The sequence below is a fragment of the Cyprinus carpio genome, chromosome B4 (genome assembly GCF_018340385.1).
Source record: "Cyprinus carpio isolate SPL01 chromosome B4, ASM1834038v1, whole genome shotgun sequence".
In the NCBI taxonomy this organism is placed as follows: domain Eukaryota; kingdom Metazoa; phylum Chordata; class Actinopteri; order Cypriniformes; family Cyprinidae; genus Cyprinus; species Cyprinus carpio.
Genome location: NC_056600.1, coordinates 31,451,426 through 31,476,300, shown reverse-complemented (window position 1 = coordinate 31,476,300; position 24,875 = coordinate 31,451,426). Strand labels below are relative to the sequence as shown.

The 24,875-nt window shown below is 39.3% G+C and overlaps 1 protein-coding gene across 3 annotated transcripts in view; it reads left to right on the top strand.

Annotated features, from left to right (window-relative positions):
- The window catches only part of LOC109065237 (NACHT, LRR and PYD domains-containing protein 3-like), an 80,941-nt gene extending 56,777 nt beyond the window's left edge, over positions 1-24,164 (top strand). For all 3 annotated transcript variants that reach the window (XM_042722895.1, XM_042722894.1, XM_042722897.1), the window contains 2 exons: positions 23,145-23,191; positions 23,265-24,164. In XM_042722895.1, coding sequence (XP_042578829.1) covers positions 23,145-23,191; positions 23,265-23,845 — 628 coding nt within the window. In that variant the 3' untranslated portion in view covers positions 23,846-24,164. The remainder of the gene's footprint in view (positions 1-23,144; positions 23,192-23,264) is intronic.
- Positions 24,165-24,875: the final 711 nt, after the last annotated feature.

Sequence of the window (24,875 nt, the reverse complement as noted above, 5' to 3'; positions counted from 1 at the left end):
GGAAGAGATGTGTTTTAAGCCGATTCTTGAAGATGGCTAAGGACTCAAATGCTCGGATTCTTTGGGGCAGGTCATTCCACCAGGAGGGAACATTTAATGAAAGTCCATAAAAAGTGACTTTGTGCTTCTTTGGGATGGCACAATCAAGCGACGTTAAAACTTGCAGAACGCAAGCTTCTAGAGGGCACATAAGTCTGAAGTAATGAATTTAGTTTAAAGGCTTTGCAGAGCCAGTGGTGGTTTTGTATACAAACATCAATGCCTTGAATTTTATGCAAGCAGCTATTGGTAGCCAGTGCAAATTGATAAACAGAGGTGTGACGTGTATTCTTTTTGGCTCATTAAAAATTAATCTTGCTGCCGCATTCTGGATTAATTGTAAAGGTTTGATAGAACTGGCTGGAAGACATACAAAGAGAGCGTTGCAATAGTCTAGCCTGGACAGAACAAGAGCTTGAACAAGGGAGTTGTGCAGCATGTTCGGAAAGAAAGGGCCTGATCTTCTTGATGTTGAATAAAGCCAATCTGCAGGACCGGACAATTTTAGTAATGTGGTCTGAGAAAGTTAGCTGATCATCAATCATAACTCCAAGGTTTCTAGCTGTTTTTGAAGGAGGAATGGTTGATGTGCCTAACTTGATGGTGAAATTTTGATGAAACGATGTTTTGCTGGAACCACAAGCAGTTCTGTCTTGGCAAGGTTGAGTTGAAGGTGATGGTCCTTCATCCAGCAAGAAATGTCTGTTAGACAAGTGAGATGCGAGCAGCTACCGATGGATCATTCAGGATGGAATGAGAGGTAGAGTTGAAAAAATCAGTATAGCAATGGTATGACAAAAGCTATCCAGGCTGAATGACAGAACCTAATGACTCCAGCTAATGATGCCATGTAGACAGAGAAGAGAAGTGGTCCAAGAACTGAGCCCTGAGGCACCCCAGTAGTTAGATGTTGATTTCAATTTTTCCTTTCTCTTTGGAGTGTTATAAGCTCTTGGTCCATGTAGTAGATCTGTAAAGTTGCCAAGACTAAAGTCTCAAATCCAAAAGAGATATTCTTTATCAAAGTGCTAGACCCTGCCACGCCCCCCTAAAACGGCTCATTCAAACACGCCCCCACGTCACTATGTGGAAATATTTGTGTAAATGAACAGAAAAATGTTGAAGCAGCCATGTCAGAGGAGATGCTCTGTTTATAATCTAGATGCAAATGAGAAGCACTTTATTTGGCCTTCCGAAAGTAGATGCATTTAGGAATCTTTAAGATTACTTACAACAGAACAGCAACGCATTTTATGGACGACCGTTTCATGAACCTAGGAGAGGAGGTCATTCTGACTTTGCTATGACAATCTGGTGCTTCTAAATCAGCTACTGTATGTTTTGTTATTTGTTTAAGTACTTGCTATTGACTGATCAAATGCAGAGTTTTGTGCACGCGTTTGTGTGTGTGAGAGAGAGAGACAGGGTCACACAGTGAAGTCAGCAATCTTAACCGTCCATGGCTTGTGTACTGCAAACACATACAAACATCATCATTGTGGCTGTCACGCGACTCAGTTAATAATGTCCTTTTTCACCTTTTGGGCTTGAAGTGATGGTAAACTGTCTTTACATTTATTTTGAAAGATGAAGCTCACAATTATGGAAAGGGGTGTTACATTTCTGACGAGTGCTTGCGGTGTTTGGCCAATCACAACGCACTGGGTCAGTTGGCCAATCAGAGTAGACTGTGCTTGTCAGAATGAGGGACTTTGTAGAAATTGACGCGTTTGAGAGAGGCAGGGCATAGAGGACCTACAATAATGTACAATATTTGAAAAATTATGTGTTTTTGTACATTAAAGCATGTTAGCATATTCTGTTACTCCAAATTCAAAAATTAATGATATTTGTGTTATTTGCATAATGTGTAATATCGTCCTATTTAAGTGTTTTAGGTGTGGGAGTGGTCCGTGTTTTTTTTTTTTTTTTTATTATTAACTAAATAACAAGGGTACCTCACATACATGATAAAAGGTTTTACTTTTTAAAGGAACCAATTCAAAGACGAAAGCAATAGTCTCCTTGTTTATACAAGATTTGAATGAAGGTAGCATTTCTCTCGAAAGAAATGATCTTCTTATGTTGAATAGGTTCAGAGGAGCGCGTCAGATACTTAGCCTAATTAGCACAGGTGGAGCACACTCAAGTTAATCAACACCATAGTATAAATACAGCTGACTTACCTCTATCCATTGACAGTTTATCAGAATTCGGTTTGCACCCTTTGCCATTATATGTCAGACTCAGCTTCTCCCATTTAGACGACGAGGTCTATACTGGGGATTTTTTGGTTCTGTCGGGCAAGGTTGCCAGTTGAAGGGATCGGTCCTTCATCCAGCAAGACACCTGTTACAGCCCCAGGATCGCTCCTTCTCCGCCAGACACCGCCGCCGAGCTACAGGATTTATCGCAGCCGCTGTTCTCTGCTCGACCAGCCACACGCACTCCACGGCGCAGCCAATCAGAAAGTTGACCGTATTTAAGCCAGAGGCAAACTCTGATTAATTCCGACATTCTGTCCTCGCGAAGGGTAATCAAAGCGGATCTGTTCAATCTAAGTTATTAGTCTCCCAGCAATCAGCCAAACCTCAAAACCTAAATCCTTTGACGCCAGGGCCCCTATAGTTCGGCTCAGCTCCCAAAGCCCCAACGCCCCCACCTCTCTCACCACCACCATTTTGCCCCGCGGGCCCAAATGACCCAGCTCTCCTTAAGCGCTGGGTCGCAGCGGCAGGCTTCCAAACAAGCCTTTATTTGGCCTTCTGAAAGTAGCAAAGCCTCAGGAATCTTTCGCTTACCCGCTTCGAACAGCAACCATTTTTGGACGCAGCTCTTCATGGCCGCAGTGTTGTATCTGACAGGCCTCAATCTCTTGCTTCTAAATCAGCTACAGGCCATGTTTTGTTATTAATTTTTAGATACTTGCTATTCGACTGATCAAATGTAGATCATTTGTTGCTGAAAGTTGTGTGAATGAGAGTTGTGTCACAAAGGAAGTTCAGCAATTGTTAACCACATCGCAAACGGCAAAGAATACAAAATATCAATGTGGCTCAGCGACTCTTAATTTCCACTAGCATTTTTTGGGCTGTAAGTGAAGTACACTGTCTTAAACGGATTGAAAGATGAAGATTGATTTGCGGGTGTTACATTTCAACGACGTGCCTATAATTTATTGGCCAATCACAACGCATTTGTCAATTTGTTGCTGAGTGCTTTGGGAAAACAATGCTAGGGTAGCCTGTAGAAATTGCTAAATTGAGAGAGGCAACATAGATGAGTACAATAATGGCAACATTGCAGGCAACTATGGCATTTTGTACATTTAAAGCAATGTCACACAAACCATATTCTGTTACCCAAATGGCCTACAATAATGCATCTTTGCATCATAGCAAAAGCATCCACTGACCCTCTGTACTTGTGCAAAGGCCCCCACGTGATCGGCTTTTTTTCCTCCTACTAAATAACAAAAAACTGGGGTACCTCACATACCTTTTCAGTGTTACTCCAAATCCCAAACCCAGACACTAACGAAAGCAAATACTCCTCCACTCACAATAATTTGAATGAACATCTTTCTTTTCTCTAATCCATGTTTTCTTTAACAAGGTTCCTCAAGCCGCCAGAGGTCGCCTAATTAGCACAGGTGGCTGCCTCCCAAGATAATCACGGCCCATGCTTAAATCAGCTGACACCTCTATACTTGACATTTAAAATCACAATATCTCTTTTTTGCAACACCCTGCCCGTGCCACCATATGCTGTTGCCTTCAGCTTCTGCCTTGGAGCCATCTCCAGTGGTTCACAACATCCGGCCACAAATCCTGGTTTCCCTCATCTAAGGCCATCACTAACGCCATTGGGCCAGAGATTTCTGTCTTATTCTGTTGATTAATAATCGATAATTATAAGTTATATTGATCGTAGAAAAATGTTCTCTGCTCGAGCCAGCCACATGACTCCAAATACATATATCGCTCAATTAGGCTTTCGGCTGTGTTTAAATAAGTCCACCAAGCAGAAAATTGACCGTATTGAATAAGCCAGATCATAGTCTGTTTTTTAAACAATATAATGACATTCTATCCTCTTCAAATTCCGACATTCTGTCCTCGCGAAGGGTAATCAAAGCGGATCTGTTCAATCTAAGTTATTAGTCTCCCAGCAATCAGCCAAACCTCAAAACCTAAATCCACAATGTTTGGACAGTCTTTAATATTTGGACAATGTTTTACAACAGAAATGCTACAGCAATCATAAATCCTCGAATGTGGACATCAAAAGTTTCCATTTCTCTGAGTTTTTCATTACATCCAGCCATTTCATTTAAATAATCTGTTCAGCTTTCCCCCATAGGCGGCGTGAATTAAACAAGGGTTCATGATCAGCCCTTTCGATGCCCCGCCTTCTCAGTTTTGCATTAGCCCATTGGAGTGGCTACTCTGAAAATTCTGTGGTAAGAAACTCCTAATCGATCTGTAAGCTCCACATAATTTGCCGTTTTCAAGCAAATCACCTCGATTGCTCTTGATGAACTCTCTCTCTCAACTGTAGGATATCGATCATGCAATCAATATGAAGATAGAAGAAAAAAAAATCATGGGTCTTAGCACTTGGCTGGCAAAAGTAGACATCACCTCAGCTTTCCAAGCTATGCCTATGCATCCAGATTCATGGCACTTAATTGGGGTACACTGGCACAGGAAATTGTATTTTGTTGTACGCTTAACTTTGGAATGTAAAGCCGCACCAAGATTTTTTGACATGTTATCGGAAGCATCTTATTGGATTTGTTAAACAATTAAGCAAAGTAGTCCTCATAGCATCTCCCCTTTTAGATAACTCAAATTGTTCGGAGCATTGAACAAGAGTGCTTCCGGCCAGACAACCTGACTTTTTCTTCTCCAATCCAACCATACCAATCCACCTCCACCTTAGAAATCCTCAGGCTAAATTCCCCCACGAACCACTATTTATTTTTTAATGACGCCAAAAAAAACCTGTCACTCATTTCTGGTTCCAAAAACATCTCAGATCCGTCCTGCAATTGTCGGGCATCCCAGCAAAGAATTTCTCCAGCCATTCCTATCACATCAGGGCAGCAACATCAGCAGCCCAAAAGAGGCCTCTCCAAGCAGCAGATCTAAACTCTAGGAGCATGGTCTTCAGAAGCCTATCAAAGCTACATCCGAACTAACCAGTTTCACATAAAAAAAAATAAATAAAAATAAATTAATTAATAAATAAACCTTTTCATCCTGCAGTCAACGAGGCTTACCCATCCAATGCCGGTGAGAGCCTCCCGGCCACACAAATTTACCTTTTTCCTTTCTAAGATCGGCGAGGCTTACCCATCCATTGCCCCGAGTATTGAGCTCCTGTCGGATGCTGGCGAGACCTTCCCGGCCACACAAGCTTACCTTTCTGTCTTACGTCCGGAGAGGCTTATCCGTTCTATGCCGTGAGCATTGAGCTCCAATCGGACGTCGGCGAGAGTCTTCCGGCTAGACAACCTTACCTTTTCCATTCTATGGTCAGTGAGGCTTACCCGTTTGATGCTGTGTGGTCCCGTTGGACATCAGCGAGAGCCTCCTGACCAGACAATCTACCTTTCCATTCTATGGTCAGCAGGGCTTACCCGTTCGATGCTGTGTGGTCCCGTTGGACATCGGCGAGAGTCTCCCGGCCACACAACTTTTATCTTCTTTTCTACAGTTGGCGAGACTTAGCCATCCGACACCATGAGTCTCGACCTCACGACGAACGCTGTCCAAGCCCTCTCAGCTATCCTCATGTCTTTTCCCCCCACCTGGCGAGGCTTACCCATTCGATGTTCTTAGCATGATACCCCATCGAATGGCGCGAGAGCCCTCCCAGTTGGGTTTTCCTTTTCTCCCTCCCCGCCCAGCGAGGCTTACCCATCTGATGCATGTGACCGACCGGGCACCTTAAACCACATAGTCCAGTACCAGCAGCCAGTGGGGCCTACCCTTCCAACGCATAAGTCGCTCCCACCGGAGTATGTAGGCTCTTCCGGCCTGCCAACCAGCTGACTTCCCAATCATCAGCCCCCGCCAGTACTCAGTGCTTATTTTGGGGGGGTGTTCTTGCTTTTTGGATGGTACTCTAGGTTCGGGCCATTCCCAAGCTCGGAGCCCTTCCCCGGACATCACGCCAAATAAGCATTATCACACTTCAGCTAATTATATGTAAACGTGATCTTGTGAAATTATGTTTTATTAACAAGGTTCTGGAGGAGTGCATCAGATACTTAGCCTAATTAACACCGGTGGAGCACATTCAAGTTAATCAACACCATAGTATAAATACAGCTGACTTATCCATTGACGGTTTATCAGCATCACTCCTCCACCCCATCTCCTCACTTTGAGTTCAGTTTACACTTATACGAGGGGGTGCTCTAGGTTCGGGCCATTCCCAAGCTTGGAGCTCTTCTCCGGACAGCACGCCAAATACACATTATCATACTTCAGCTAATTATATGTAAGTGTAAGTATTATAACAGTGATAAGACTTAAACTTGTATTGACTCTGAAGTATGCAGACGTCTTTTTGTCGGGTACTTTTGCCATGTTGAATCATAATATCGGAGCACAATTGATCATGGCTTTTCATAGTTGTGGTGCACATTCTAAACTCAAGAGTCAACCTACTCAGAGTCGATTGAACTAACTAAATTCAGCTGTTCTAAACCCGAAAACTCAGAGTTTCCCATCTTAGAGTAAGTCAACTCAGTGTTCAAGTTTTAACTCAGAGTTGGCTGAACCTCCCCCAGGGTGATTATGAACATTAAATTATCCATCTATAGCTTCCTGTTTCACAGGATATAAATAGGAGGGAAAACAATGGTCAAAATGTCCTTAATCATCCATCACAATGAAAAAAAACAAAGAATATATTTCTGATGTGCAGCAAAAGATGATTGAGCTTCACAAAATATAAAGTGATTAAGAAATGAGCTAATTTCCACCATCAGGGCAATAATTACAGAAAATGTTACAAATCAATCCTGGAAGAGGATGTGTGTTTATATCGTCCTAATGAATGGTGAGGAGGACAGTTTGAGTGACCAAAGACTCTCCAAGGACCACAGCTGGAGAATTGCAGAACATATTTGAGTCTCAGGGTCAGAAACCTTTAAAAATATATATCAAACAGCACCTATACCATCTGTTGTTTGGAAAACAAGAAAAGAAAATGCTGTTATCCAAAAACAATCGCCAGCATATTCAGCTGTCAGACACGACAGGAACTTCAAACGGGACTGGCTTCTATGGTCAGATATTACTAAAAATTAGCTTTTTAGCAGCAAACACTCAAAATGGGTTAGGTGAACACAGGGATAAAAAGCACCCCATGTGTACAATGAAATATACTGCTGTATTTTTAATGTTGTGGGCCTATATTTCTGCTGGAGGTCCTGGACATCTTGTTTAGACACATGGAATCTTTAATTCTATCTAATACCAACAGATAAAAAATAAAACAAAAATAAAAAAGTGACTGTTAGAAATCTTATAATGGGCCATGTTTGGATCTTCCAACCGGACAGTAATCTAAAAACAACACAAAAATGGGTCACTGGGCAGTGGGAGAAGCACCATCATGGAGCTGGGAATCTGAAGGGTATTGAGTGATTCTAGATTAAGGAATTGTCTCTGATGTCTTGTCAGGTGTTCTCTAACCTCATCAGGCATTAGAGGAGAAAACTCAGAGCTGATATTTTGGCAAATGGAGGTTTTAAAAAGTATTGAATAAAAGGATACCATTAATTGTGTCCAATGTGTATTAGAGAAAAACATTTACTTCATAATGATATTTCCTCCCATTTAAAATTCTTATTCTCCAATGAAAGGTAAGATTTTTGAGAATTTTTTAAATAAAAGCTCAAAAGGATTAACAATGCAGATTTATTTTCACAGCCTTCTTTGATCATATTTACCATGGGTACCAACAATTCTGACCATGTGTGTATATTCAAAAGCAAAACCTAAAAAAAAAAAAGAGCAATTATATCTGAAAATAGATGTATCAGCAACTATGGAAACACACATGCCTAATTTGATTTCACTCAATTAGCCTACAGGTTGTAATGAAAGTGAAGATGTCTGAAATGTACATCTAATTCATGGAAATTTTAGATAATAACCCCTGTAATTACAACAAGTATTACATTTAAAAACAATTACACTATTTGGGGCCCATTTCAATAAGGAGGTTCAACAAACTCTGAGTTAAAACTTGAACTCTGAGTTGACTGAGATGGGAAACTCTGAGTTTTTGGTTTCTAAACAGCTGAACAGAGTTAGTTCAATCCACTCTGAGTAGGTTGGCTGAGTTTAGCACATGCACCACGACTATGAGAAGTCATGATCAATGGAGCTCCGAAATTACGATTGACCATGGCAACAGCACCGACAAAAAGACATCTGTATACTTCTGAGTCAATAAAATAACTTTAATTCTTAATCACTGTTATAATATCAGAGGTAAAATTTGTATATTATTTAACACAATTTTATTTTCATGGTATCCCACAGCAAAAAACAAAAACAAAACTGAATTTATGCAGCCACCTCATCTACGGTTAAATCTTGTGCACTTTGAGAGTTCAAAATTATGAGCTCCAACACAGGTTCAGTGTGAAAAGTAAAAGAAAAAATATGGTGATTGTACTTGTTCTTGAAATTTAAAGGGGACTCGACCCTCATTTTGGATATAGTGTCTCAGTCTCAGTGGTGAATTTTGAATTTGGAAGCCAAACAAATTAGAATAAAACTATAATAATAATAATAATAATAATTGTATATTATTATTCCTATGACAGTAATAGCCATATATAGTAAAACAATTGCACTGTGAAATAAATTATTATTATTATTATTTTTTTCTCAGGTATATTATTTTACCTTACTCTACTGTATGGAAATACCTTTGTCCTATTTTCTACACTTGCAAGCAGGGCCTAAAACTAACTTTCACATCTGCCAGTGGCTGGTTGTCACGGTGTCTGTTCTGTGTCTCCCTGGGTGGCCACTAGAGGTCTCACTTCCCCTTATCGTCACTCCACTTTAGAACTGCATTTCCCATAGTCTTGTCTGTTTCATCACTGCTCATTGCACTCAGCTGTCCGTGGTTATCAATCATTGCACTCAGCTAATTCCCCGTTAGCATTGTCATTTCCTTGTGTATAAATACCCCGGTTGTTCTGTCATTGTCACGGAGTCCTTGTTGAATGTCACCCTGGTTTGTCGTGGTTCTCGGATGTTGTGTATGTTTCTTGTTTCTGGACTGCTTACCTGGATTGTGACCTTTGCCTGGCTGACCATGAGATTTGGATTATCCTAATAAAACATACTGCAATTGGATCTACCTGTTTGTGTGCGTGTCGTGACACTGGTGACTTGAGAAAATTTACCAGCCATAAATATTTTTCCTTGCCATGAAACATTTTTTGCAACTGCTACAACTAAACATATTAAATTAAAAAAAGCATTTGAAATTAGAACAAACCACAGCATTATATTCATGATACAAAGATAAAACCTGCATGAAACAAAAACAGGCTGAATGAGAACGCAAATTCACTCTCTGACAACAGGTGGTGCTTTTGGATCAGCAATGATGAAAGAGGAGGAAAAAATGGTTTGCAGCACGATTTATGTTATAATACATTGTGTATACACTCACTAAACAAAGAGTGACAGCTTTTTAGAGTTTATGAGCACTCTTTGCAAGCTTTCTAGTCTATGATACATTTAAAATGTAGAACTTTGTGTCGCGCCACACACGTTGCAAAGTTTCGGGAATGACATCTGCATATTTATGCGGGATTCACACTCGAAGTACCAGTGGTTTACATAGTGATAACCATAGCCATAGACGGGACAAAATATGTGAAATTATTAAGTCTACAGCACCCTCACTAATTTCAGAAGCACCTTCAGTGATTATTTCTGGAACCTGGTTGATACGCTTTTATTGCAAAACTATATACAAAAACAACAAAATACAAATGCACTTAATGAAATAACTGAATACATGCATATTTACAATTTAAGCACTTAACTAAAATAAGTAGGCTATTAACAAAATAAATAACTAGAGAAGGCTGACTATAACCAGCTTGCTTCCATTTAGTGAGATCAGCCTACTCTTCACCTAAATTAGAAAAAAAAAGCTAGTCTTCAGTGATGTGAAGACAATGTTTGAGCGTGTACATGCAATATCTACAGAGAGAACAGAGACCATTCATAAAAGAACAATGTATATTTAAAAGGACACATCCAGTTTTTGTGTGAGTAAAGGAAATCTGCATCCTCGCGCATTACATGGATCATGTAACATTATGCCCGCTCGATATTTGTCATAGCCTATATATCACGCTATAGAAACCACCTAAAATTAAGTATAAAGAGGAGAAGAAAGCGGCCCTAGGCAGCTGCACATGCCAGGATCTGCCACTGCCAGATACAGTTAGAAATTTACTAAAAACAAGCCTATTGCAAGACATCTGGTAGGGGGGGCACCAGGGATGGCCAGCCAAATTTCAGGGGGGGGGGGGGGGGGGCGGTGCCACCCCTGGCCACCACGTAGACACTCCCCCTGCAGATCACGAGCTGATCGTGTAAGCTGCGCAATGTGTACACTTCACTTTGAAATAAGCAGCAACAGACTTGATAAGTCATTTTAAGCTTTCCGTTTTAATTCGTTTGATGGATACTTGCCCAAGCAATGGCGTGAAACACAACGTTAAAGAACTTTTATGTAATAAGTAAGTATAATATATCTATGGTTTATTATGATTCACCACAGTCTAGATAATGAATGGGAAACACTGAGATATGCTGCCCTTAGTTACAATGCGAAGGCTGAGGTTCCTTTTTTCACAGATGTTTAAAAAAAAAAAGATTTATGTGACATACAGCCAGGTATGGTGACCCATAATCCGAATTCGTTCTCTGCATTTAACCCATCCAAAGTGCACACACACAGCAGTGAACACACACACGGAGCAGTGGGCAGCCATTTATGCTGCGACGCCCAGGGAGCAGTTGGGGGTTCATGCCTTGCTCAAGGGCACCTCAGTCATGGTATTGCCGGCCCGAGACTCAAACCCACAACCTTAGGGTTAGGAGTCAAACTCTCTAACCACTAGGCCACAATTTATTAATATACAGTCGTGGCCAAAAGTTTTGAGAATTACATAAATATTGGAATTTGGAAAAGTTGCTGCTTAAGTTTTTATAATAGCAATTTGCATATACTCCAGAATGTTATGAAGAGTGATCAGATGAATTGCATAGTCCTTCTTTGCCATGAAAATTAACTTAATCCCCAAAAAAAACTTTCCACTGCATTTCATTGCTGTCATTAAAGGCCCTGCTGAGATCATTTCAGTAATCATCTTGTTAACTCAGGTGAGAATTTTGACGAGCACAAGGCCGGAGATCATTATGTCAGGCTGATTGGGTTAGAATGGCAGACTTGACATGTTAAAAGGAGGGTGATGCTTGAAATCATTGTTCTTCCATTGTTAACCATGGTGACCTGCAAAGGAAACGCGTGCAGCCATCATTGCGTTGCATAAAAATGGCTTCACAGGCAAGGATATTGTGGCTACTAAGACTGCACCTAAATCAACAATTTATGGGTTCATCAAGAACTTCAAGGAAAGAGGTTCAATTCTTGTAAATAAGGCTTCAGGGCGTCCAAGAAAGTCCAGCAAGTGCCAGGAAGGTCTCCTAAAGAGGATTCAGCTGCGGGATCGGAGTGCCACCAGTGCAGAGCTTGCTCAGGAATGGCAGCAGGCAGGTGTGAGCGCATCTGCACGCACAGTGAGGCGTAGACTTTTGGAAGATGGCCTGGTGTCAAGAAGGGCAGCAAAGAAGCCACTTCTCTCCAAAAAAAAAAAAATATCAGGGACAGACTGATCTTCTCCAGAAAGTATAGTGAATGGACTGCTGAGGACTGGGGCAAAGTCATATTCTCCGATGAGCCCCTTTCCGATTGTTTGGGGCATCTGGAAAAAGGCTTGTCCGGAGAAGAAAAGGTGAGCGCTACCATCAGTCCTGTGTCATGCCAAACAGTAAAGCATCCTGACACCATTCATGTGTGGGGTTGCTTCTCATCCAAGGGAGTGGGCTCACTCACAATTCTGCCCAAAAAAACACAGCCATGAATAAAGAATGGTACCAAAACACCCTCCAACAGCAACTTCTTCCAACAATCCAACAACAGTTTGGTTGAAGAACAATGCATTTTCCAGCACGATGGAGCACCGTGCCATAAGGCAAAAAGTGATAACTAAGTGGCTCGGGGACCAGAATGTTGAAATTTTTGGGTCCATGGCCGGGAAACTCCCCAGATCTTAATCCCATTGAGAACTTGTGGTCAATCCTCAAGAGGCGGGTGGACAAACAAAAAACCCACTAATTCTGACAAACTCCAAGAAGTTATTATGAAAGAATGGGTTGCTATCAGTCAGGATTTGGCCCAGAAGTTGATTGAGAGCATGCCCAGTCGAATTGCAGAGGTCCTGAAAAAGAAGGGCCAACACTGCAAATACTGACTCTTTGAATAAATGTCATGTAATTGTCGATAAAAGCCTTTGAAACGTACGAAGTGCTTGTAATTATATTTCAGTACATCACAGAAACAACTGAAACAAAGATCTAAAAGCAGTTTAGCAGCAAACTTTTTGAAAACTAATATTTATGTAATTCTCAAAACTTTTGGCCACGACTGTAGATACCAACATAGACAGCAACATCAACACCAACACCGTAGAACTGAGTAAAAAGGACGAAATATACAACATGACATCAGTCACACATTAAGTTACATGGAAAACACACATATTGCATTAAACTTGAAAATAAACAGAAAATACATCCACATACCACTTTTGCCAGCTTATGAGCAAAGAGAGGGGATTATACAGTAGGTGGACAACCAAAATGGGTAATACCGCCACGTGTACCACCACTGCAGGGCCGCGGCGTTAACTGCAAGTCAGTCGTGTGTTAAAATCAATTGCGAAACTACCGCCCGGTGGCGCAAAGGGACAGATTGCGAACTGAATGTAATTGAAAAAAAATTTGCTTTGTAAACGGAAATTAATGGAGGAAGTAAAACAACAATAACATTATAATATAACATTGTAACATCCTTAAAAACCATTAGAAAGTTTACAGTGAGTTAATTTCAAAACGTGGGATAGTCTTAGGCTCATTTCGGTTCATTCTTGGTTAAAAAAAAAAAAAAGTCTTCAGGTTCCATATGCAGAGTGAAATGAGAACAGTCCAGCATTTAGAAATAATTCTTATTAACTCTTGATTATTATTCTTGATTTTACTAACTGCTAACAGTTTGCATTTTCGAATTATGCCTTATGTGTGACCAAAAATGGAGTATTTTCTGTTTCAGCTGTTTGATCGCGCTGGTGCCTCACGCGCACATATTCATTGGAAACAGGCAGCCTTTCACCGTGTCACCCGGTGCGAGCAGCGGTCCACTTTGGCATATTTTTGTTCATAATGATTTTTTTCCATCGAATACTGAAACACGCATGAACTACAAAGCCTATTTTCAAATGGGCAACATCACGAATATGGAAACGTTTGGATTTCTCCAGAATGAGAGAGCCCAACCTTACCTTATGTTTCCTTTAAATTATTATTATTATTATTTTTATAACTAAGCATCATATAATGCAATTATATTTATCCATTAGAATTATAAATTTTTAATTATTGTTCTGTTCTGATAAATTTGTTAAATGTAAAGGATTTGTTGTAAAGTGAGGGGAACTAAAAATATCCTGTTGGCGCCTATAACATTATTAGGCCTGCTGTTATAATTTCTGAATGTAATAAAATGCAACTTATACATGACTTTTTTTTTCCTCACAAAAAAAAAAACATGCAGCAAACGAAAATAGTTGATTAATCAGTTAAAATGTGTTACTGTGGGTTAAAAAATACATTATATACTTAGGAACAGAGTATGGACCTAATCTAGGCTATGTTGTTAACTATTTACAAGTTTCGTGTATGTTTTTATCCAGGTTTTTTTTTTCTTCATTGCATCTGAAAATGACTTTGTGCATCACATTCACTTTGCGTGCTCGTTTTCCGAAACCAAGCACCCACTTTTTTTTTTTTTTAATCTATTAATCGCTCACATATCTCCTACAAAGGGGAGTTTTTTGTTTTTTTTGAGGAAGGTGTCACTGTCAGGGGAGTCAAAAGATAATTACACTATCATTAGAGTTGCCAGTTAACTTCAGAAATGGAAAATAAGGGATAATTGAGATTATTTCTTTTATTCTTTATTTATAGTGTTTATTCTTTAAGAAAATACGGTACAGAATAAGGGACAATCCAAATATTTGTAATGATAATATGTTTTTTTAATAATATAGGCCTATATATGCCTGCAGTTAAAAAGTTATCATATTTGTTTTGCTTCAACAATTTGTGTAGGCTACAATTATTCTAAAAATAAATAAAATAAATAAATAATGTCATTAAAAAAAAGCCATCGGCATGAGTAAATTTTACCATTATAGAATTGGGGTAGTAATTTAGGAGGTGAAAATACTGTGAAATTACAGATTTTCAAATAGTTGAATCTCAGGCCAAATATTGCCTTATCCTAACAAACAATGGAAAAGCAATCAGCATTTAAGCATTAGCTCTCAGCAATGGAAAGCTTATTTATTCAGCTTTCATATGATGTCTAAATCTTAATTTCAAAAAATTTACCCTTATGACTGGTTTTGTGGTCCAGGGTCACATATGAAAACAGGGTTTTACAGCCCCTACTTCATTGTACCCAAGAAACATGGTGGGTTACCACTGATCTTGGACCTGCGTGTCTTCACCCGGGCTCTTCACAGGCAACCGTCAAGATGTTAGCGCAGAAACGCATCTTCGGGTGCATCCGTCCCCGAGTTTGCAACGATCGACCTGAAGGACGCATACTTTCATGTCTTAATTCTTCCACGCCACAGACCTTTTCTACGGTTCACGTTTGAGAGATTGGCATGTCAATACAAGGTCCTGCCCTTCAGGCTGTCCCTGTCCACCTGTGTCTTCACCAAAGTTGCAGAGGGGGCTCTTGTTCCCCTGAGAGAGCAGGGTGTTCACATCTTCAACTATCTCAACGATTGGCTCATACTACCACAGTCTCGGGATCAGTTGTGCAAGCAAAGGAATGTAATGCTCAGGCACCTCAGCCTGTTGGGTCTTTGGGTCAACTGGGAAAAGAGCAAACTCTCCCCGATGCAGAGGATCTCTTTTCTCGGTATTGAGTTGGATTCAACTGAACAGACAGCATGCCTCACAGACGAGCGTGCTCAGTCAGTGTTGTGCTGATTGAATTCATTTAAAGGCAGGATGGCGGTCCCACTGAAACAATTTCAGAGGCTCCTGGGGCATATGGCAGCTGCGGCGGCAGTCATGCCGCTGGGGCTGCTTCATGGCTGAGTCCTGAGGTTTCCCCCAGTGAGCCTTCTCGCACAGACACTGTGCAAAGTCAAGGAGACCGAGGAGCAGGTCCTGCTTGTGGTGCCCTACTGGCCCACTCGGACCTGGTTCCTGGAACTGATGCTTCTCGTAACAGCCCCTCTCTGGCAGATTCCTCTGAGGAAGGCTCTACTGAATCAGAGACGGGACACCCTGTGGCACCCACGTCCAGACCTCTAGAAACTGTGGATGGGACGCGGAGGTTCTAGGTGACCTACTCCAAGAGGTAGTGTCCACCATCACTTCAGCGTAAGAACCATCTACGAGACACGCTTACGCCTTGAAGTGAAACCTTTGTAGCGTATCAGACCCGAACCAGACAAATTAAAGATTCGATCGTGAGGATGGTTGAAACATGAGGAGCCGAATTCCACAGAAAGGCAACAGGATGTTGTAAATCAACTCCTAGCACCACAGTCTGAAGCAAGATAACCAAACAACTCTTTCAGAGAACAGCTTTCAACATTAACACCATTAGAACAATTATTGACAATTTTAATTCAGAGAAAAGATTGTCAAATTTGGGGAGAGGGATCAAGATTGCTGGTCAAAGAGATGCACAGCCTGACCATCACATGTAAACTAATGAGAGTAAACAAGATTGTTGGATTGACTTCCCCCACCTAGCAGAACCAGACTGAAATTCCTAAGGGGACCTTTTAACCTCTGGTTTCCACAGAACATCCTTTTGTCAAAGAAAAGCAGAGAAACTGTCTTGTACAGATGAACACAAAAAGACTTTTAAAGGAATATCAGTCCATTACTCAACTCCCTATCATTTATGAAACCCACACATTTGACTATAATATTTCTAATCACTTATTGTGTATGTCTTTTTAAGAACTATTGAATAGCTTAAGTATTCATATTCATGTTTAGTATGTGTGTGTTCGAATCTTCTTGCTTGAAACGTTTCTGACCATCAGTTAGTTGTCAAATGTATCATATTCTTATCATAGGAATCATGTCCAAAATTATACTCTGCAAGAGCGGGAAAATTTGGACCATGTGATTGATAAGATAACATGATTTATGAATGGGTAGGAAAAACATTGCAACACCCCGAGCAAAGACAATATCTAATTGGTCAAGACAACATTTGAGGTGTGGCCAAAAGGCCAGTTTAAATACTCAGGACACCATCAAATTTGGCTTTTTAGCTTTGGCATTTCAGCTGCTGCTTTTAGTCATGTTTTGTCATCACTTTTAGCGTTCTTCGAGTGCTGTTCCAGCATGCTTCGGCCTGCACGCCTGCTGCTGCTTAGCCACGATGAGAAGAAACACCACCTATTCTCATCAAACTTTACTTCTGTTCTTTTACTTTAGTTTCTTTTCTTTTCCGTTTGAGAGTTTCGTGTTCTGAGTTAAGTTTTGCAACGCTGTGTCTTCGAGTCTGACCTCGCCTGCCCGTCTGAAACTTCAACCAGCCCACAACTCCGCATCTTCAGCTAACGCCCAACCACGGGCTTCCCAAGACGTCACTTCAATGACTACTGAACTTCCAGCCAATCAGCAACCTCGGGAAACCCCCTTTTCAACGGCAACAAAGGGGACCCCCGTTACACAGGCAACGCAAGTAACATACCTCCAGACTCTCATCTGTGCTGGTGTACCTAATATAATTTTAACCTCATTGAGGAACTCAATGCGAGGGTTAATTAACAATTTCACGTATTGCTGTAAACTTGGGATTCCACATTTTCATTCTCTTAAACTCATTCTTCCCTAACTCTCTATCCTCCTGCAACTTGTGTGAATGTGTGAGTATGTGTGCTTATGTGTTAGATTAGTTTATATGTCTTAGATTTATCTAATAAAGCCTTATTCATATTGAAAATAGAAGTATCTTGTGTTTTGTGCTTACAAGTTAATGTCTTAAACTGCCGATCTTGTTACTGTGCTAATATAGTGTTTTCACTATATTTTGGATATTAATATCCATTGCAGATTTGATGTTATACGGCTCGTTCAACGAATCGCTGGTCGTTCCGGTGATCAGCCATGAAACAGTGATTCTGTTCAAATTCCCTTTAAAATCTTAAATGTTTCCCTTACACCTGTCTCATCGAGAGGCCCCCGGAGATGTCCGATCAGAGACATGCTCTGCTTCTTGCAGCAAGGGTTGGAGCGAAGGCTGTCTCCCTTCACCCTTAAAGTTTATGCTGCTACTATTTCAGCTAACCACGACCCCATGGAGGGGAAAACGGTGGGGAAGCATGATTTGGTCATCAGGTTTCTTAGGGGGGTGAGAAGGTTGAACCCTACTCAACCTCCCTCCATACCTTCTTGGGACCTGTCTCTGGCACTACAGCGGGTCTTATTTGCGCTTTTGCAATCAGTTGAGCTGAAGTTTATTTCACTGAAGACTCTACTCCTGATTGCATTGGCCTCCATCAAGGGGGTAAGGGACCTACACGCATTTTCGGTTGACGAATCATGCCTAGAGTTTGGGCCAGCCACCTCCGAGTTAATCCTAAGGCCCTGGCCTGGCTTTGTGCCCAAGGTTCCTACTACTCCCTTCAGGGATCAGGTAGTGAACCTACGCTACCAGCGCTGCCCCTGGAGGAGGCAGACCCAGACCTTGCTTTGCTTTGTCTCGTCTGTGCTTTAAGATTGTACGTGGACTGGACGCAAAGCTCAGGACCTCAGAACACCTCTTTGTTTGTTACAGAGGCTGGCAGAAGGGGAATGCCTTCTCCAAGCAGAGGATGGCTTAGTGGATGCCTTCACTCTGGCTTATCAAGCACAGGGTGCGCCCTGCCCGTCGGGTTGTGAGCCCACTCTACTAGGAGTGTTGCATCCTCCTGGGCGCTGGCTCGTGGCGCCTCCTGTGTTCTCACCTCTAATGGGTAGAAGCACAGAGAGGCCTTGGTTTAGTGTCGGCTTGCTAAAACCGCTCCAGAAAATCCGTACTGTAGACCCTGTGGAGTTCCTCCATTGTCAGCCAAACGTGGCGGAATGTCCGGCACCAGGCCCTCACTCGATGAATCTGTGAGAACCGGTAGAGGGCTGGGTTCCATATGTAGAGACCCAAGTGGATGTAATATGTGTAAAACCATGGTAAAGCCTCTGAGCCTGTGTTTCCCCGGCAGTCTTCTGCCATTTTCAAGAGGGTTATAATAAAATGTTGTTCATATGTGTAAGTGCTTCCGAAACCTCCTTGAGGAAGGATGGGGCTTTCTGCAACATTCGTTTTCCCAGTGTTATCCAATCTCACTGAGTGGGTAGTGCTACAACAGTGACGAAGGAAGCTCATACAGGACACTGGAAGGGGCAGCATCCATGGTGTTTTGGTAGGGATTCCCAATTCGTCTGTCACCGACGTGATGTCGAAAGTGACCAACTAAAAGGGAACATCTCTCCTGAAGGAGAGAACGCAGACATTGTTTCCCATCACCATGGCTGATGTACCATCACTTAAGGGACGGGTCACCGGCTCAGCTCCTCAGCGAAAACCTGAATATGCAGTGCATATGTTGCCTATTTATTTTTTTAAAAACAACAACAACCAAAAACAACAACAAAAAACACCTAGTTTATATGATGGACTCACGCAGGATAATACTTGAACTATTTAAAATAGTGTATGTAGTGTTTTGAACATTGTTAAAATATCAAATTAAATTTCTTTAAAAACATTACATCAGCAAATAAAAATTAATAGCATTCAATAGCATTTTACAGAGTAAATGTTGAAATTTAAAATGTAAGTTCTGCAGTCCACAATATCTAAACACTTACTACTACAAACTGAGCACACTTCACTTGGGTTGGTTCACCCAAAAAAGACAGTTCTGCCATCATTTACTCACCCTGATGTTGTTCCAAACCCATAAGACTTTAGTTTATCTTCAGAACACAGATAACTTAACAGTTTATGCAAGGCCTACTTTTTAAGCTTCAAAAAGTTCATAAATTGCTCGTAAAACTAATCCATCAAGCAGTTTAGTCAATTTTCTGAAGAGACTCCATCATTTTATATAATGAAGAGATCTAGCTTAACTTTTATTCACATATACACATTTGTCAATGCATATCAGTTATGGGCAGCAGAAGCTCAAGCATTCTTGCTCGATGTGTGAGAACCAACAAGGTTCATTTTTGTGTTACGCAGCACGTTTGAACTTCTGCAAGAACCAATGACTGCAAGAACCAAGTACTTCTGTTTATGTTCACTGATCAAAGTTTATATGTTAATAAAATGCTAAATTCAAACTGCTCATCATATAAAACAATCATGGCTCTTCAGAAAATTTGAATTAAAAACAGCTTGATTATGAACTTCCATCAAAGTGGTATAGTTGCATAGACTGTCAAAGGAATGACAGAAATTTGTCAGATAATTTAATTTAAAATGTTAATTTGTATTTTTAAGATGAATAAAAGTCTCAGTTTGGAGTAACAAACGAGTAAATGACAGAATTTTAATTTCAGAGGTGTGGAATTTTTAATGGGAAGTGATTGAATCTTCTTGGATTTGCAAGGCATTTTCATCATCCAGAAGTAAAATCAGTGTAACCGGACAAAGATTTTACTTTAATTTCAGTTCATTCCATTTCATTTAACTGTTTTCATATAATTGAAATTTTTTATTTAGATTGATTTATTGCTTTATTATTCTATTCTATTCTATTCTATTATTATTATTATTATTATTATATTCTAAAACAACTGCTCGCCCACCGAAATAAAGAAAAACAAGCACAAACTAAATGTTAACTGGTAAGAAGTAGGAAAATTGTAATTATATTTCATTTATACCCCATTACAATAGTGCCTTTACCACATTCCAGCATCACTGTGGTCATATTTAATGTGATTCTTACCATTTTCAGTGCAGTTGGTCTCTGACAGAAAACATTTTAGTCTTATCCCTTGTTCCACAAATGTTCAGTAGTTCCCCAGTCATAATGAGAGCTCAATTTTGACGTCAAACTCCTTTAAATGAAAGCAAAAAAAAAAAGAGTAGAAAGTACCGCATGGCATGTTACCCAAACAGTCTTAGCTAAATTCATCTCTGTCATTTATGTAAATGGGATAAACTATTTTCCAAACGTTTAAAGACATTTCATATAATTTCAACACATAATTAAATAAAAAGACAAGTATATTTCCGTTGTATGCAAGCAGTAACTTTAAATCACTGAGGAATTGCATTACAGATAATGAAAAACGTTGATTACAAGGTATACAATTCAAGTGTAACGTTCATTTATTTAAACCAGCTAATAAAACAAAGATGTAACATTAATGTTATGTTTGTTGTGCCATCTTTTGTGATAATAAAGCATTACACCACTAATCTGTTCATATTTAATGTATCTCATACCTTTTTCGGTGCCGCTGGCCTCTGATGCAGAAGATTTATGACAGAGAAGTGCCAGAGACATAAATGAGCTCAATGCTCATGTCAGACTCCTTAAAATGAAATAAAAGTAAAGTGATCACCAGTGTTGGGGAAGCTACTCTGAAACTGTAGCTTGATCAGCTACAAGCTTCTAATAAATTAAAGTAGTTAAGCAACATTCAAGCTACTAAAGTTTAGTAACACTGTAATCAGCACAAACTGGGCTACATTAATATGTGAGCAGCATGTATGTATGTGATTGTGTTTTTGAGAAAATAACATTTATGTGAAAAACTAACATTTTAAAGTCACTGAAATAAGGCTATAAAACACCTACAGAACATTATTATTATAAAATACATAAGTGGTTTACACCAAGTCTGCATTTATTTAATCCAAAATACAACAAAAACAGTAATATTGTGAAATTACAATTACAGTGTCAAGCTGTTGTACCCCAAAAGGTAAAATTTTGGCCCCTTTTTTTCTTGTGTGGCCTGGATGAGTGTGAAATTTTCCATCCTGAAATTGCATCCCAGTCCGGCCCTGTATGTAGACTAAAGCAAGGTTTAATCTGGCTGCAGAGGAACACAGTCGAGGTTGTCTGATACAGAGATAATCCATGATTCAGAGCACTTGTGCAATACTGAAATGTCTGCTGAGTGTTATTTTTGTCAACCTGGCAACCATGTGCATGAGCTCTCTCTCCACTGTGGATAAAAGCTCTGCAAGAGGTACATCCCAAATCATGTACTTATGCACTATTCTATGACGTTTTGTATTATAAATAGTGTGAGTAGTGCGTTTACACTGAAAATTCCAAAAAGGAAAAAGTGCACTTTAAATACCCGGATGATGCACTTAACCAAATGTTAAACACTTAATGCACTCAACTGTCAATTTACCATCCCTCCCATAGATGCTGCATAGGTAACACCCTCGCATTAGCTTTAACTAGTTTTCTGTAATTTGGTGAAACGGTGATACAATACAAAGTATAGTGTTATAAATGTACAAACATTTTTTTCAAAACTCTAAATATAAAAAACTTTGAGCATTTATGATCCTGATGCTGTTGAAACGTGTCCCATATTGAGATACACAACCCTTCTAGCAACTAGGGGTGTAAATCGGATGGTTCGTCATGATACGATATATCAATTCTCATACCCAGTGATACGATATTTTCCGATACCTCAAAAAATTCTATGATACGATAACGATTCGATTCGATACAGGAGTATATCGATCGATATATCGATATTTTGATATTTTATATCTATTTTAAACAACCATGTACATTTTTATTAACTCACAATTGCAACCAAAATATATAACAAGAACATTTATCTGAAAATTTTACATTCTGTACCTCAGTTGGGACATTCACAACAAAATGAATTGGAATATTATTTTTTTTTAATCTTTTGTATAGTTGAATGTTGGAAAAACAATTGTTGCTGCTACTATGGGCTCAGTGCTAAAAATCTTTTCTACAGGTAACCAAATTACAAGCAATAGCAGAAAATAACTACAATACAACAAAGACACAAGTTCAATAAACAGTGCTTTTCAGGTTTTTCAGCTCAGTCAAAAATACATTTTCAGGTGCGCTACAGAAATGTAATAGGCTAATCAAATGTAAAATAACTGCACAGTCTTCACTCTATAAATTAAATATAGATGAATCATTTCTGATGTTATAATGGTTATTTAGTCAGGAGCAATGAGCACTTGTATTTTTCTTTGACAGCATTAGATTTATTATTAGTTTGCTTTCACTTCAAGAGCGAAGCACGGATTTAATATACTGATTCATCAGTATCGATGTATCGATCCATATCACTGAATCGTTACACCCCTACTAGCAACCACCCCATGAACCCTAGCAACTGCACAGCAACAGCTTAGCAACCACCTTGTGTACCTTGGCAACCACATAGCAACAGCCTAGCTACCACCCAAGTACCCTAGCAACCATATAGCAACACCCTAGCCACCATCCAGAATGTGTTATCAACTACACAGCAAGTACTCTAGCAACCATAAAGCAACAGCCTAGCAACCATCCCAAGTACCATAGCAACAGCATAGAAACCACCTCAAGTACCTTAGCAACCACATAGCAACCACCCTGAGTAACCTTGGCAACTGCATAGCCTTTTGTTGACTGACTGAATGGGTCTTTGTGTGTTTTCTAGTGTGGATCATGGAGGAGAATCCAGGATTACAGCAGGACTGAAGAAATGTATGTCTGCAAACACACACACATACAGCTGTAGTGATTGTTATGTCATAAATGTCTCTGTTCTTGTGTTCAGATGCCCGTTTTCTCACACTGGATCCAAACACAGCAAACAAGTATCTCATTCTGTCTGAGATCAGAAAGGTGACAAATGCGGACAAGCCACAGCCGTATCCTGATCATCCAGACAGATTTGATTCGTTTCAGGTGTTGTGTAGAGAGAGTGTGTGTGGACGCTGTTACTGGGAGGTTGAGTGGAGAGGAGATCATGTGTGTATATCAGTGTCATATAAGAGCAGCAGCAACAAGGACAAATATGACTCTGATTTTGGATCTAATGATTATTCCTGGAGTTTGAGCTGTTATAACTCTGGTTACACATTTAAACACGATGACAAATTTATTACTCTCCCTGTGAAGCGTATCATTTCTAGAGGTAAAGGAGTGTATTATGATGATGATTATATTAGGGGAACAGTAGTGTTTAGTTATGTCAGGAGAACAGGAGTGTATGTGGATCACAGTGCAGGAACTCTTTCCTTCTACAGCGTCTCCAGAAACTCAATGAGACACATCCACACAGTCCAGACCACATTCACTCAGCCGCTCTATCCTGGGTTTTATGTTCAAATGTCTTCATCGGTGAGACTGTGTTGATGAATTAGAATAGACTGATGAGAGATTCTACCCATAATGCTTTGAGCTGCATGATAAATCAGCAACAGTGAGATGTTGAGTCTCTTCATGACATCAATACTGCAGCTCAACTTCTGTCACTGAAATAACAATAAATGTGTTCGAAACCCTCATATAGACAGTAAGATCAGTATGTGTTTAAAATTGTTTTTATTGTAGTCTTAATAATTTGTTTTATTACTGTCAAAATGTAAAAATGTCACATGATTCCTGAAGAACATGTAATTCATTTCTCTTTATTGTCTTTGTACAGAAATAATAAAACATAGTGACAAATCAACTTGAGATCAGATTTTAATTGATGTTTGTGTCATGAATATAATCGATTCCTCACAAGACTGAAATGAGCTTCATGATATTATAAAATATGACATTATTCACAGCATTTAATGGAATATATTGTAACTACAGTAAAGATGTATTTAATTATTATAGGATCTTTCAATAAGTGAAATAAGCTGTCAGAATACATTTTAAAATATTTTCTGAGTTTTAAAGTTACCACTTTAATTACTATATATTTTTAGACAAAAATCATATTTTTTATTTACTTTTTTTAAGTATTAACCTTAGATATAATGCAAATTATTTCATTATTTCAGCTGACATATTTGTATCAACATTTTTTATTAATTTTAATTATTTCAATTCTAAAAACGAAAATAATAATAAAAGCAACCAAAACATGCATTTAATTTTATTTAAATTATAACAAATCTATAAAAATGTTATAATTTAAGAGTACAATAATAATATTATAAACAGTATGTATATGTAATGCTATATATAATTATTATAATAATAATAAATTTTATAACCAAGTAAACAAATAAAAACAATGAATATTACAAGAATCATATTGCACTTAAAAGTCAGTATACTAATGGCAAAAATAACATTTTATTATTAAATAATGTAAATAAATATTATAAAACAGTTATGATTGCAATAATCATAATAGCAAAAATATAAATATATAAATTATAACTTT